We start from the raw sequence: 17,328 nt of genomic DNA, 5'->3' as shown, positions 1-17,328 counted from the left end.
GATTTATCTGCCTCTTTGTCCCTCAATTTTCTGCGAAATAGCAATATGTACTGACTTGATCGATTTCATATCTGATTGCTTTTCAGAGAAAGGGATCACACGGATAATAACAGGCATTTCAGATTACTATTAGATGTGTCTGTCCCCGCCCACATTCATGTAGAAAGGACTGTAGATTTCCATTTATTTTATCGTACATCAAAGTTTTAAAACTGTATAGTTGGTTAAAACTACCCTGGAATTAGAACTCTTCAGTGAGCAGTGTTAAGAGCTGTCTTATATATTTGAATTAGAACTCTTCAGTGAGCAGTGTTAAGAGCTGTCTTATATATCTGAAAGTCCAGGAAATGAAAATAATAATGAAAGTAGTATAGGAGGACTATTGTGTTGGAGAATAATGGAGAGAAAAATAGGGAAGACAATGCAGTGACCCTGACCTAGTTATGGGTACTGTTTTTAAATGGCACGATGGTTAGGTGGAGTTCAGAAGCACTTTTAAATACGAAGGAGTGAACACGGGTATTCAACCTTACAATTGTACATAAGCCATTACACATGATTATTGTCAATTCTTAACATTTGTATCCTTGACCTTCTTGGAGAGGACTTGTATAGGCAATGCCTGATGTCCAATCCAATTATGTAACTTGACTTTAATAATAAAATACTGATTAAATTAAATTATTATAAAAAACAGTACCCATAAGTAGGTCAGGGTCACTATATTGTCTTCCCTACAGTTCTCTCCATTATTCTCCAACACAATAGGTTCCCATTGTTTGGGGGGGGGGGGTGTCCTCCTATACTACTAATGGTGTAAATGAATCAAAAATAGAATATCAATATATATTGCTGATTTTGTTTTTCATTTCGATTTACAAGCACTTTAGAAAAGAAGTCCTGAAACAGTAAAATTTAGAAAAATGTTTCATATAAGTCTAAGGGCAATAAGTTTTGTGAAAATGAATCAATCAACATTAAACTTAAGTTTGCTTTCATATCATCAATATAAAAAAAAACATGCCAAACATCAGCATATTATCTGCAAACAAGACCAAAACAGTATGGAAAACTGGTTTGGTTTGAACCTATTTTATTGTCTATAAACTTTACAACTGGGATTGGGCAAAAGTTCTTAAAACTTAATACGCCCTCTCCCTACATATGAATTATACCAAAACATATTTACATATATGGGTTTCAGCTTAAAATGAATAAAACACAGAAAAGCATAATAACCAGAGAAACATTATACAATACACAAGCTGTATAGAATTTGCAAGAAGTAATTATTGCATCAACCAAAACGACCTGACTTTTTAATAAATGTTTGTACAATAGAAAATAAGTATTCATTTTCAACATTGTTTAACTTTTCATCTCCCCAGAGTAATGTACGTATGAGTATCGACAGTATGTAATTTTCCCATTCGCAGAAATTTATCGAAAAATTCTTTTCTGGTTTCTGTATATTTTTTGCACGAGAAGAAATAATGATGGGTGTCCTCTACTCTTCCACAGGAACATAAGGGACTCAAGATTATATTACATCGAAAAAGATCGCTATTAAGTACACAGTTGTGTCGAAGCCTTGTATGTAATATATTTAAGCGTCGATTTCCGTAACTGAAGTAAGAGGGTGGCATAGTTTTATTATAAGAAATAGACTTTTTAAAAATAGATAATGAGGAAGAATTTCTTACAACAAGAGGTAATGAGTTCCATTCATCAATAACAAGGGGAATGAAAGTTGACTTGTAGGTTTGTAATCTGCATTTGGGTATGTTATAGTTATGTGAATTTCTCGTACTGTAACTTGATGAATTACAACGCAAATTTGGGATTATATCAGTCAGATACTCAGGAACTTGATTATTATAAATTTTGTACATTGTAGTTAATCTAGTATTTTTCCTTCTTTCATGTAATGGTTCCCATCCAGTTTCAAAGTAAAGTGCATCTTTAGAAGCTAACAGAGTTAAGCCTGTGACAATTCTAGCAGCACATAATTGTAATTTTTCAAATTTTTCGCTATCACCTACATTACGCCCACCCCACACCAGTGAAGCATATTCTAATTGTGGCCTAATAAAGGTTGTGTACATGAGTGAAAGAGTTTTCCGATTTACTACAAATTTAAGTTTTTTTAATAAGCCCAATTTTTTATACGCATTAGTTAAAATAGTATCAATATGTGTCGACCAACTAAGATCATGTGAGAAAAAAAATCCCTAAATGTTTATGCGAAGAGACAAATTCTAAATTCTAACTAACTATGACGGACGGAAAGAGGTACGTATACATTATAAATGGCGGGGGCATAAAAAAGGTTTACTTAATTCCGATCTTGTCAGATTTATCAAGAAGCATAATAAGAAAAATTGTATAAATTTAACAATGAACTTCATGTGTATAAAAGAAGATGGATTAACTGGAACCAGATATTTGAAAATATAAACTTATAGATAAATTTATGTCATCTACATTATTATTTTAGTATATCTTGTGTATTCATATTTTTTTTTTAATATTTCATGTTTATTCCTAAAAATCTGTATGTAAGCTTTCCAGTCGTGGTGTGTCTGTGTTTGTGTATGTGTATTTATGTTTGTTTATGTCTAAAGTCAATTAAAAAAAAAAAGAAGCAAAATAATTCTTAGTTTTATTATTGCATTTTTTTAAAAAAAACGTAATTAATCAAAATGAGATTATATATTGTGATGGCAGGTTTAGAGACCAGTCATTATTGCTAGATTCGTCGTCGCCGAAATTGCCCTGTTCCGACTTTAGCAAAAGTTACAATTAAGAAACAATAACTGCAAATTTAAGCACACAAGTAAGCCAAATTCAAAACACCGGTATACTAACTCCCGATTTTCTTTCTAGTTTTTAGTGTTTCTGGAAGGAGATACAATGTATAAAAATAATAAACTTGAAAAAAAAAAAAGATGCAATCATATTGAAGATTGTCCAACCTTGAAAATTGATAGGCGATTGTCAAGATTGCAGAATTGTGTCAGTTTGAAACATATCCCCGGGAATATCACTTTTTAATAGCTTTCTTCATTATTTTTTCGCATAATCAGCATCATGAAGTAGTCACAAATCTCTGTTAACAATATATGTTCAATAAACTGGATAAATTTATTACTATAATGACTTCACGATAAAAATATAGGCTACAGGAATGATCGAAAATTTGGGTTACGCTGTCTTACCTATGGTAAATTATTAAATGAATAAAATTCCACAATGAAAATTTATTTTTTAATGTCCAATCTACGTTGTCGTAGTTTGACGCGGCATCGATTATACATCGAGTCAAGCCAAAAGAAGCACACTTCCTACAATGCAATCAGCTGTGTATGTTGTCTAAATAAAAATACGATTACATGATTCGTATTGAACAAAGCATTCGGTTTAGTTCGGTGATCGGCAACGTGTCTAAAACTGAGATCATTAGAAAGTATACAAGGGTTGTCCTGCACAATATGTTGCAGTTTAGGACTCCGTGGATGAGGTTATTTGCCGTTTTGTTTTAAACTACCAGAAAAAATATAAATTTCCTGAGAAGATGAAAAATAACAGGATTTTCTATACATTGGTAACTTAAAAATTCCCATATAGATGATCAGATATTTATAGAATTCATAGATTTTGACCGGTCGACCATTTTTGCTTCTTCCAGTTTTCATTTCTCTCATTATTTTCAGGCAGACTATATTAAATACACACAAACAGCAACATTATGTTTCAAGGGCTAAAATTCAAATATTTGAGATAAAACATTTATGAAATCTTGATACACAAGCAGACATCATTATGCCATATGACTTTTTATTACGGTGGTCGTATATCCACTAGATTTTAATTAAAACAATATTGTAGAAGAAAACAAAAAAAAGAGTCATTTTACATTCCCCATGATTTCCGGACGATGTCTCCAACACGGAGTTTACGACACTTCCTAGGTAGCTAGATCCTGTCATCCTGATTGTTCTCACTTCTTCCAATTTTGGTCTATATGCAAGCCCGTAGCAAAAAAAAAAGGGGGGGGGGGGCAACCTCCCAAATAATCTGACAAGCAAGAAAAAGAAAACTGTCCAATCCTTGAATTTGCCAGTGCTCAACCTTACAGCAACAAAAAATGGGTGCCAACCAGCATCTAAATGAAAATTTACTAAAGCAAAATACTATACTCAGAAAAAAGCGGCAATGGGGCCGACCCCCCTCCCCCCCCCATCTTTGCGTCCTACGGGCCTGGTATGCTCTTATTTCTGAGTTATTAGCAGAAACAAGATGTGTTTGTGAAACACTGATGCCCCCGTATGGCAACTTATAGCAAAGAATAACTTTCTCAAATGCAATCAAATATGTTGATACCCAAAGTAAGGTCTTGTACCGAGGAATATACCTGTTAAATATGAAAGCCTTGGCAGCAACCATTGAAAAGATATGGAAAAGGTTAAAGTTTTTCAAAAGCAAGTCAAACATCAAGGTCAAGGTCAAAATTAATGGTGCCCAAGGAAAGGCCTTCTCACAAGAAATACACATGTGAAATATGAAAGCCCTAGCACCAACCGTTTAAAAGATATGGCCAAGGTGAAAGTTTTTCCAAAGAGAGGTCAAACTCCAAAGTCAAGGTCAAAGGGTCAAAGTTGTTGGTATCCTACATGTAAGTAAGGTCTTGTCACAAGGATTGCATATGTGAAGTAAGAAACCCCGAGAACCAACTGTTCAAAAGAAATGGCCAAGGTTAAAGTTTTCCAAAAGTAGGCCAAACTCCTAGGTCTAGGTCAGTGGGCTATAATTGTTGGTATCTAAAGGAAGGGCTTGTCTCAAGGATTACACATGTGAAGAATGAAAGCCCTAGCACCAACTGTTCAAAAGTTATGGCCAAGGTTAAAGTTTTCCAAAAGTAGGTCAAACTCCAAGGTCAAGGTCAAAAGGTTAAAGTTGTTGATATCTAAATGAAGGTCTTCTCACAAGGATTACATATGTGAAAAAATGAAAGCCCTAGCACCAACCATTCAAAAGACATGGCCAATGTCAAATTTTTTCAAAAGTAGGTCAAACTCGTAGGTCAAGGTCAAAGGGTCAAAGTTGTTGGTATGCAAAGGAAGGTCTTTCACAAGGATTACACATGTGAATGATGAAAGTCCTAGCATCAACCATTCAAAAGTTATAGCCAATGTTAAAGTTTTCAAAAGTAGGTCAAACTCCAAGACCAAGGTCAAAGGGTCAAAGTTGTTGGTATCCAAAGAAAGGTCTTGTCACAAGGATTACACATGTGAAGTATGAAAGCCCTAGAACCAACCGTTCAAAAATTACGGCCAAGGTTAAAGTTGGGAAAATTTTTGTAAAAATGGGTCAAACTCCAAGGTCAAGGTCAAATATTATGGTACCCAAAGAAAGGTCTTATCACAAGGAATACACATGTGAAATATGAAAACCATAGCTCCAACCAATCAAAAGTTATGAGCAATGTTAAAGTTTTTGCCGACAAACAGACAGACAGACAGGGCAAAAACTATATACCCCCGAATCTTCGATACAGGGGCATAAAAATGCATATCATCGGATTAAAATGAAAAGTGGATTGTTTGTAGGAAATGTGTACTTCATCAATAGCATAAAGTCTTAGAAAAACTGGTCTGCTCCCCAGTACAGAGGAGATTTTCGAAAAGTTTAGGATGACCACAACGACAATGAGGACGGACGACATAACCTCACTTGGTCCCCTGGGCCAAACAAACTAAACTCATATAGAAAATAGTAATCTTTACATCTTTAGGTCAAGAGCACTGCATTTTAGTTTTAGTCACATATTTTCAATGTTTCACCTCCCTCAAATGGGAATTCTGGGTCAACAAATAAAGCTTTAGACAGTTTGTGTGGGAAGAATCGGGTTTATTTTTAAGTATCATCTTTAAAAAAAAAGGTGATAATGAAAAATTTCTGAATTTTTCCTGATGTAGAAAAGTTATTCTCCTCTAAGATTAGGGTTTTCAAATCATTTTGATACTAATTTTAAAAAATTCAAATTCTAAAACATGCATTACCACTGGATTTCATCTGACAATCCTTCCAAGAAAATGTATACAATGTACCGGTACTATACAGGCTAGGAAGCTTGTATGTATATTTGTATATACAGTTATAACATACTATTTTGTTTTGACAGTTTCAGATGAAGTGAATGATTTCTTTGAATAAAGTTACAATTAAATTTTATTAAATTATACATTCCTTTATTAAATCACTGTTACAATAATACACAGCACTTCTGATATTTTTTTTATACATCTGATTTGTAACATGTGATAGAGTCATCAAAGTTAATTACCTGCTAAGATTTAGAATCAAATACACAAGAGTGAGGTCCAGTGATTACCTAATTATATATGACAGTCAGGTAATTATAATGTTAATATCTTGCATCTCTGATTTATAATTAATTAAATTATTTCTTAATTGTCTTACAACCTTGAATCCAAGTGATTTATTGCCTTGCCCCTTAGTGCTTTTTGAAGTGCAATAAAACAAATTAGTTAATTTACATTTGTTATAATTATTTCATTTTTTTTTAAGGAAAAGGACTGCTTTGCATTGAACACAATCTACTTCAACAGATTAACTATATTTAAAATTCCCCAGAAATACATGTGCAAAATACTCCAGTCTCATAAAATAATTTGAGACATATGAAAAGTCCCTTTTCTCACTCTCTATCTCACAATATATTCAAGTCATAAAATGTAAAACACTCTTTATTGCACTGAATATCATGAAGAACAGGTACCAGGTATTGAGGTGTCTGACCCTCGTTACGTCTGTATAATTGAGTCCAATCACTTCTGACATCCTTCTGCATTATCAATGTGTCCTGACTTCACAAGTTCAAATGACAGTCATGAATAATGTTTCTCATGTTTTCCACTGTTGAAGAACCTGCAATATATTGAAAATGACCTATAATATAGCTTGTCTAACAATGGAAGTCAACATCAAATCTAATCCAATTTACACACCCTCTCCCCCAAAAATATATTAAGGGAAAAAAACTTTTATCTTAAGGGGGCTGACTGGGGTTTTCATTGCTCAATACTTCGCGCAGCATAGTAAAATAAAGCATATTTACTCCTTTAAAGCAACTATTTTTACATAATTTATAAAAATTAACAGATTTAGGAAATCTCAGGTTAAAAAATCTAATTAGGTTTTTCAATAAATGATTTTTAAACAATTTTTCAAATTTTCAAATAATAGGTAGATAGACGTCGTAATAGTGTGTGCTCTTGAAATTTTAAACATAGGAAGTTGAGAATCTCACAATCATTTTTATTATTTTTTATGTAAATCTGTGGTATCTATCATGTTTTGTAGTACTCCATAAAAAGAGGAAAATATCATGAATTGTGACATTTTGAGATGCCCCCTCTGGAAACCAGATAGTAGAATTTTGTGTTTGTTACATAAAATGTACAATATAGTATTACTCATCAAATAATATAATTTGAGCAAAAAGTCTACAGTAGCATTTGTATAATTTGCTCCGAAGTGCAAAAAATTGTATTTTCTTAAATAATCCTATAATAAATGTACCTGTATTTTGAGTCAATCCCTAAAAAGTAACCAGACGGTAGATTTTCACTAAACTTGGCATGTATACTGAAGTCAATGTAAGTTGCATTTGATATAAAATTTAAGACTTTCTGTATAGTAGTTTTCACACAATAAAACCCCAGTCGGCTCCCTTAAAAAATCAAGGGAGAATATTCCTGTCTGTTATGAAGGGTGCATAATATGTACTTAAGAATAAAGTGACTATAAAGTAGGGATGTCAACGAATATTCGAGTACTCGACTATCATTCGATCATACCGACTATCGACTAAAATTATTGTAGTTGGTTATTCGTTAAAAATTTGCTACTTTATAGTAATCTTAAATTCAAGGTAAAATAATTGGAATTGGATCTGCTCAGTTCATTTATTAACGTATCAGTGTTCAGTGTTGTCGTGAGTAAAACTTGGGGAAAGGCTTAACCTGTCTTCGTTAATTGTTCAAACAAATTTTTTTGTTTGGCCATCATGCATTGGCATACTTTAAAAGATGTCAGATCCAGATTGTAAAGTTTCAACCTGCAATTCCATAAGATCTCGTATAATGCAACTATCAATTAATGAAGAATAATTAAACAGCTGTTACATATTTGTAAATACATGTAAATTGGGGGACGGTTATGGGCGTAATCTAAAGGTGTTTCTTTCTGATATTTTAATAATTTTAAAATCGTATTGATTATTTGCAAAAAATCTCATAATTAAAATTTATCGCAAGCTCTCTTTGTTTTTATAAGAGTTATGCTTTAATTGTTTAACAATCACGGGTCACTGACAAGACACATTCAAATGGCTAAAGGTAAGAAATCAACAACTGGTACATGTACTAGCAGCATAAAAACAAAGGATAAATGCGAGCGTTTGATATTCTGTATATAGATAAAATAAACAAATCGTTGTATAATGGTGATAGCGTATATTGAATATTATACAGGCTAGCAGTCTGTTTAAGACAAAAAGGAAAAGTAAAATGAAAAATTTATTTTTTCAACGAGTACTCGACTATCATTCGACTAAAGCCTCCGACAATTCGACTAAGCTGTCCGAGTAAAATTGACATCCCTTCTATAAAGACAATGCTTGATCAGAGATACTCTAACAGAAATAAAGACAGCTAACCTTAAAATTCCTACACTGAACTCGTAAATTAATCTTTAACTGGATGCATGTCCACTCATTTCTCCCAAAGGGTGAATGGATTTTTACTAGGGATGTCAAATCGGTCAATTTTTGATAATCCGTTGCTCGGACGTTTTTCCAATCGACAGCCCGGGTACTCGGTAAAAATGTAAATGCAAGTTTGTTAATTTTTAATTGTTAATTTGTTAAACTCCAAAGCTGATTTGTCACGTTTTATGAACGTATATAAACATGGAGTCCAACGGAAATTATTTTTAGTACTAAATTTATTTAATAAATAAACACAAATGATGCAATAAATACATAAAAAATTACAAATGGTTTACATTTCTTGTTTAAGATCTATTTCATCAACGTAAAAGGAGGACAATCTATTACGCAGGTTTGTGATGATTAGATTAGCGAAAGAGAAGGAACGGACGTTGTTTGGATTGCTAGTCTAATATTTTTTCAACTTACTAGGAAACTGACTTTAAACATTTTTTTGATAAGTTTTTGATAAAAAACATGTACCTTGAAATGAGAAAAAATACACATCCGAGTAACCGAGTATCATTTTTAGTATTTGATACTCGGACGTTCGATCGAGTACCTAGTTAACTGGGTACTCGTTGACATCCCTAATTTATACTATCTGTTGTGTGATGCCACAGTTAAGTCTCCATTATTAGTACAATATAATTGCAGATTTATGTCGTTACTGTTAAATACAAAGAATTTTTTTTAATTCTGTGTAAGCTGCGTAATCTTAATGAAACACCTTTTTTTTTAAAAAAAGATAAATGCTGATTCCAATATAGAAGTGTGAAGGTTTACAGAGTTTGGGTCTCTATAACCAATAGATTTCCCTGCTAAGTTCAACAACTCAGAAACAAGATTAACATTCCAGGAGGAGTTATCTTCTCCTGTTGGAGACTATAAATCAATGAACTTCACTGTAAGCAATAAACCTTTAATCAATCAAACAGTAAACACAGATTAAACACATTCCTTCCCTATCTCTTCTCTGATACATTTATAACCACTGCAATAAACGTAAAACACAGTCTGATTTAAAATCTGAATCCACCTTTTCAATCTTTCCCTGTACAAAAAGACTTAAGAACTATCCAAGGGTTTTGTTTGAAACCTAGTTTAATGGCTGAGGACATTAAATAGATATGTATAAAAGGAGATTCAACAGGGTATTATTACCCTATTCTGACTAGTTAACAGTTAGGCAATGTCACCAACTTAAACCATTAACCAATGTCACCAACTAGTTAACAGTTAGCCAATGTCACCAAATAGTTAACAGTTAGCCAACCAACTTAAACCATTAGCAAGTCACCAACTAGTTAACAGTAAGCCAACAGTGATTCATTTTGGTGTGCATCCTGCGTAAATTACACATGAATTTTGCTCAGGACACATTTTTTCAATAAATGTGCATCCCAATGGACGCATAAAATTTTTAAAATGAAAGGTATTATTTTTTAAATTACTTCGGTAAAGTATGCTTCAAAACTTGGACAATGCATCATATCCACATGCTAAGCGATATGCATGAGTGATTTTAACAGGTACAAGGTTGCCAACAACAGGTCAGATTTCACACTTCATTTTTAAATTGCAGTTAACAGTGAAACAATTATCAGAAAAAGAAAGTTCAATTTTGTCTGCTGTGGAACATTTCTGAAGTGTATACTATACATTTGTATTTTAGCTGTAACCTGAATCATTTTAATTTTTCCTTAGAAGCTAATAAGTATTTAATCATTCTTCTTTCTGACTATTTTTCTTTATTATAAAGAGAACTTTATTTACTTCATTCAGTAGAACAACTGGTCTGCTTCTGTTTATGGCAGATACAAATTATTTGTGAAATCGTATGTACGATCTAAAAATAGAACCAAAATGTGCAGTTGACAACATATTATTTACATGCCACAAAATTATTTATTCTGACTTCCAATTGATAGTAATTATAGCATAAACCACTCACAGCTTCAACAAAATAACTGCACTTTTGGACAAAACCCTTTTCTATTTCACCATAATTTCCTTTGTAATATACGGTACCATTGAGTACCCTTGGATTTGGACGCATTGGTTTTGGCATGGGACTCACTGTTGTCATTAAGAGGGGTCCTTTGGACCCATGATAACCATTTTCAAAATGAATCACTGAGCCAATGTCACCAACTTAAACCATTAGCCAATGTCACCAACTAGTTAACAGTTAGTCAATGTCACCAACTAGTTAAAAGTTAGCCAATGTCACCAACTAGTTAACAGTTAGCCAATGTCACCAACTTAAACCATTAGTCAATGTTACCAAGTAGTTAACAGTTAGCCAATGTCACCAACTAAAACCATTAGCCAATATTATCAACTAGTCAACAGTTAGCCAATGTTACCAACTAGTTAACAGTCAATGTCACCACACTGAGACTGGAACTGGGTGATTAACGTACCCTGTTTGCTCCCTCCAGACTAGAGATCAGGTTCCTCAGGTCCTCTTGTGTCAGCTCCAGGGAGTGGATTTCCGTCGAAGCCTCACTCTGAACATCAAGGTCAAGATTCAACAGAGGTTCATGGATGGAGGACAATTTGTCACTGGACATAGCTAACTGTGGACCACAGAATTTTGGATGAAGCGTTAGTTATAAATACCAAATAAAATCTCTATCATGTACATGCAAATCAATTTTTATACCAGTGCATTCAAATTAAAGCTCTTATTCTAGTAAAGTTATTTAAAAGAAATTCTTGACAACATTGGCAATAATTGTAAACAGGATCAAGTTTGTCAAAATCTGTTATGTAGTGTTCCAGCATATACCAGCACTGGCCTCAGAACAAAGGTATGATTTCTGCTCAAACATTGACAGACATTTTCTTACAATGATTCCTTACTTTAACTTGCCAATCAAAGTCCCTTAGCGTAGATTTTGAGATTGAGTTTGTGTCAGACAGTAGTTGGTGGTGGACATCTGACCGCCTGGCATTTACAACATCTATAATCAAAGACCGGACCTCCTCCGGAAGGCTCTCCAATCTCTGTAGAATCTGAAAAAACAAACTTGTTACATGATAAAATTTACAAACCAAGGTGTCAACTATCAATGCTTTAAATTCATTGCTATAGGTTTTATCCCACCTCAGGAAAAAGTTGAAGCATACATTGGCAATTCAATATACACTTCTATTCAATAAAAAATGAGAGGCCAGATTAATGATAGTAGAAATCATAAATCACTTCAAGCATTGATCTTGTTTACAGTTCTGCTTAAACAGTATGACATCAATTCTTATAACAGGAGAGCAATACTGTCGTGTTTCAAAGTTCAACATCTTCCCAAACCTGATGCATTGTTTTTTCTATTGATAACCAATCTGGTCTTTGTTAAGTGATTCTGTGTCTAACCTGGTCTTTGTTGAGTGATTCTGTGTCTGTTGATAACTAACCTGGTCTTTGTTGAGCGATTCAGTGTCTGTTGATAACAAACGTGGTCTTTGTTAAGTGATTCTGTGTCTGTTGTTAACAAACTTGGTCTTTGTTAAGTGATTCTGTGTCTGTTGTTAACTGACCTGGTCTTTGTTGAGTGATTCTGTGTCTGTTGTTAACTAACCTGGTCTTTGTTGAGTGATTCTGTGTCTGTTGTTAACTAACCTGGTCTTTGTTGAGTGATTCTGTGTCTGTTGTTAACTAACCTGGTCTTTGTTGAGTGATTCTGTGTCTGTTGTTAACTAACCTGGTCTTTGTTGAGTGATTCGGTGTCTGTTGCTTATTAACCTGGTCTTTGTTGAGTGATTCTGTGTCTGTTGTTAACTAACCTGGTCTTTGTTGAGTGATTCTGTGTCTGTTGCTAACTAACCTGGTCTTTGTTGAGAGATTCTGTGTCTATTGATAACTAACCTGGTCTTTGTTGAGTGATTCTGTGTCTGTTGTTAACTAACCTGGTCTTTGTTGAGTGATTCTGTGTCTGTTGTTAACTAACCTGGTCTTTGTTGAGTGATTCTGTGTCTGTTGCTAACTAACCTGGTCTTTGTTGAGTGATTCTGTGTCTGTTGTTAACTAACCTGGTCTTTGTTGAGTGATTCTGTGTCTATTGATAACTAACCTGGTCTTTGTTAAGTGATTCTGTGTCTGTTGTTAACTAATCTCGTTTTTGTTCACTGATTCTGTGTCTCTTGTTAACTGACCTGGTCTATGTTAAGTGTTTGTTAAGTCCGTCTGTGTCTGTTGTTAACTAACCTGGTCTCTTTGTCCGTTGATAACTAACCTGGTCTTTGTTAAGTAATTCTGTGCATGTTGTTTACTAACCTGGTCTTTGTTAAGTGAGTCTCGGACTACGGTCTTGATCAGACTTTCCCATGATTCAGTCAAGGCCCACCACTCCTGTAGGGTCCAAATCTGGTCATAGTTAGAGTAATGTAGATGCCCCCTTTTACAGAAGTTATCCACTAAGCCATGAAGCAACTGAAATAATGAACACAATACATAAGTTTGAAATTACTTTTAAAAAAATTCCAATTTTAGTTATTCCCTTGAACAACATGATTGTGGGATCAAAGAAGCACATCAATGTAAAACACATCTGAATTTTTTTTTACTTTTTTAAAAATACTTTTAAAAAAAACTTCAATTTATAAAATGCTGTTTTCTAGAGTGTTGATTTCCATTATCCCCTGGCAGTGTGCAACAAAAACTTGTTTTCAGCACTAACCCAGTTGGTATTTCAATGGCAGAATGTTACTAGCCCCAATCACTTAAATACTAGCCCCCTCAGATATGTGAAAAAATAAAATGACAGTTTTGTTTTATTCAATTGTTTTAATCAATAAGGGTCATTATTTAATTTCAAAATTGAATTTTCTGTTACCTCTGTTTTGTCGGTTTATTGTCAGTTATATGATTCTGTAATTAAACTGTTTTGTTTTACACCTGGATACAATCTGATGCACTATAAACATTTCATCACAATATGTTCCTAAATGACTGATTCATGGCCCACTGCCTACCAATCTTTCCATTCATTAGGAACTCTCAGGTGCATTTAAATTCAAAGTGTTTCTTGATGTCATTGACAGTCTCTGTCCCTACCAATTCAACATGGCAACCAGAAATAACAAATTATAAATAACCAAACCAAGCATAGACAGAAAGATAAGAAAATCACTGAGAAAGTCGAAAAAATTTTCATTAAGAAAATTTATCTTTTCAGACAATTTTTTCTATACAATTATTTAAAATAATAAGATTGAAATGGATTGTCACAGACACAGAATCACTTAACAAAGACCAGGTAAGGCACAAACAAATTTTTACTAGTGTTGGGGCATCAGCCTTGTGCTTTTGGTGCACACTGCATTGGCAATGGCTGAGAGGGCAGTACATAAAGGAAATCTGACATTGTTGTATTACAATTTCTTTCTATCTCTTAGGCACTACAAGTTACACCTGCATCATGATGACTACTGAATGAAATTCTGTTCAAATTAAACTTAAATAGGAGTCTATATCAATTTAAATTTAAAACAATTTGAAGACAAAATATCATAAAACTATTTCCTGTGAAATTTTAACAGCATTTATTTTAATATATTAGACAAGAGTGGACAGTGGACAAGCATGTTTAAGTAATATAGGGAGTAGCATTTAAAATAAGTTAAATGGACAAAGAGGAAGACTTCATGATGAAACCTACACACATGTATATACAAAGCTATATTCAACTAAAAAAAAAAATTTTGCAAGGCAGTAGCATTTTGAAATATTTTTGATTGAATATTCTTTTCTTCAGTGATAGCTGATAATGCTTCGTAGATTATCAAACCCATGCATGTACAAATTTGAATATCCTTATGTAATCAAATACTAAGTCAGATGATGTAAACCCTTAAGGCTGGTATAGTAAATTCTAAAACTCACAAATAATAAATCCACCAATTCATTTTGCCTACTGCTTAAGACATTGATGTCACAATTTTCAGTGAACTTTGTTACCCTGTGCCTATAACATTCATGTTGAAATGTAAACATTGTTCAAATTTACGAAATTTTGATATGAGTCAACAAGAAAAAAATTCTAAAATTCCCAAACCTCTTTGTGTGAAAGAATATGGTGGCTAAAGCATAGAAACAACTTACTTGAAAACATTTTCATAAAAGAATTTTATTGAATATCTCTGCTGCAAAACTGACATACAAACTGGACATAAAAAGTGATGGATTGAAATTTTACTTCAATTATCAATAAAAATATTTTCAAAAACTGAATCTATTTTACAATAAAGTACAGAAGCTAAATTAACATGCCAATCTCCCAGATTTACTCTCATTTACCAAGTGTTCGAGTAGTCTTGCTGGTGAGTTGCTTTAGAAGAGAGGGATGAAAGAAAACTGAGTGGTACTAAGAGAAGCAAGAGATCCAAATTCGGTTTCCTGAAGTGAACATAAATCTTCCATTTTGGAGGGGGTAGATCTATGCTGGAAACCAATAAGGCAGCATATGAACGTGACTGAAAGCTCCAGGGCAGTAGGGATGCTGGAAGCTAGCAAAACACGATGATATGTTGCAGAATGAATCCGTGTTTCACAGAGCATCATCGGTCCTCTATGGAACCAATATTTGCAGATGGGTAAGGTCCAAAGAAGACCAAAATCAGGATGTCCAAATCGTACCACAACCCATGAGGAGTGTTATTTGGCCAACATTGCTAAAAGAAAATGCTTTCAAAGTGCAATAAAGCTAAAAGCTGACTTCCAGAGAAGAACAGAAAGACAAATTTCTACTCAAGCTGTGAGATATAAACTACATCAGACTATTCTCAAAGCATGCAGGCCAGCCGTATGTCCCAAATCAAAACTTGCTAATGGGCAGCATGAGAAGACGTTGTAGAGCTGTCATTTCTTCGTGGGGAGGTTGTACAAAATACCAACAAACATTGTAAAAAGATAAAGAGTCTAAATTATTTTTTATATGTTTACAGATGTGCTAGAAATAGTGTGTTTTTCTGTATGCATGGAAAGAAAGTTTTGAGATTTTTGTTTATCACTATGAATTTTGCTTCAAACTGACTTTTAAGTCTGTAAATAGAATGATGAAAAAACTTCATAAAAAGCAACTTTTTTTCATTACAAGAATGCATTTTCTATGATCCCTAATTTTTTTGTCCAGTATACATCCTCAAATAACATGACTTTTAGCGGATGTCACTTTTCTAGCACAAAAAATATCTCTGCTTTTTCTGATTTTGTCATAGTTGCATGTTCAAGAACTATCCGAAAAGTTTAGAACTGTGGAATCCAAAGTTGTCAAAGTTTGAAGAAAAAAATTTAATATGTCAGATGGTGAAATGCAGGGCGAGCGCAGTGTCATTTTTTTTCATTATTTATTTTTTAAAACTCTCTACACCTCTCTAATATTGTTTTTCATTCTGTTTTTGATGTTACACATTTTAGTAACAACTTTAGCCTGCATTTACTGTGTATCATAAGTTTATCATTTTTTAAAAACGATATTTATGAAAAAATAGAAATACTCTCTTAGTTTGATTACTACCCACACATCGGGATCAAGATTCTAAATTTCTCGGATTTTTTCTGACAAAATCGGAAATACCCGAGTCGTTTAAGTGACGAAAATATGACTTTACATACCAAGTCTTGTTTACTGCTGATGCAAACAATAATTTATTGGCATGGAAATTGCATTTAATTCTTATTTGTAATTTTTCCAGGTAAGTTGTTGCTATGCCTAAACCACCATGTTGCTATCCACCGCAAAGGATTATTGGGAATTTAGAATTTTTCAATTGGCCTGATAAAAAATTTATTTGAACAATGTGCAAATTTCAGTCTAAAATTGCTCCATTTGTACACGGTGTCTATGGAGCTTGCTGCAATTTTTTTAATAGTGATAAAATCATGTTTAAAAAATGACGTTACAAGTCACAATAAACACATGCTACAGGAATTTGTTTAAATTTGCTAATTTTCAAGGGAATCATCATTACAGAGATGTCAATTATTACACAAATTAAGATACTGTTGCCCTAGTGGTTTCACAGTCGGACTTATTAGGATCATTTGGAAATATTTTTTTACCCCACACACACTTCATCAACGCATTGAGTCTTCTGGTCTGCAACCAGTAAAAAAAAAGATAGAATTGAAATTAAGCTTCAACTCATTACTGTAAGCTTGGTTTGGTGATAAAGCAAAAGATGATTTTTTTTTTTATTACTTCTTGAAAACACTAAATAAACTCGTCTTTTTTTAAAAAAAAAAAACAAAACATGACATGTCGTACTTTTGTGGCAGATTTCACTTCAATCTTCCTGAGCAGCTGAAGTCCCACCTCTTCGTTGTCCGCCATATTACCGTCATGTGACAGAGTTCTTCACACTACTTAAAATAAAACCTGATTGGAGTAAATGGAAAGGGCTTGTAGAAAAAAGACCAATGAAAGTAGATGTCTTTGACAAGTTTAGTCACGTTCACACATTCAATAAAACGATAACACTAATTGGACAATTTGGTAGAGACTACCAATCATATCCAAGTTTACAAATTT

General features: G+C 33.4%; 1 protein-coding gene across 1 annotated transcript; it reads right to left on the bottom strand.

The window, feature by feature from the left end:
* Positions 1-6,752: 6,752 nt before the first annotated feature.
* LOC133174122 (COMM domain-containing protein 8-like) lies at positions 6,753-17,140 on the bottom strand. Its single transcript, XM_061309163.1, has 5 exons — positions 17,065-17,140; positions 13,074-13,229; positions 11,663-11,815; positions 11,221-11,376; positions 6,753-6,951 (listed from the first exon to the last, which is right to left on the bottom strand). The coding sequence occupies exons 1-5, from the start codon at positions 17,128-17,130 to the stop codon at positions 6,928-6,930; spliced, it is 555 nt and encodes a 184-aa protein (XP_061165147.1). The 5' UTR covers positions 17,131-17,140; the 3' UTR covers positions 6,753-6,927.
* Between the last annotated feature and the right edge of the window lie 188 nt (positions 17,141-17,328).

Source organism: Saccostrea echinata, unplaced genomic scaffold (assembly GCF_033153115.1).
Source record: "Saccostrea echinata isolate AGI-Se365-2 ecotype Australia unplaced genomic scaffold, CSIRO_AGI_Sech_v1 ptg000057l, whole genome shotgun sequence".
NCBI classification, from domain to species: Eukaryota; Metazoa; Mollusca; class Bivalvia; order Ostreida; family Ostreidae; genus Saccostrea; species Saccostrea echinata.
This window is presented reverse-complemented; position numbering and strand designations above follow the sequence as displayed.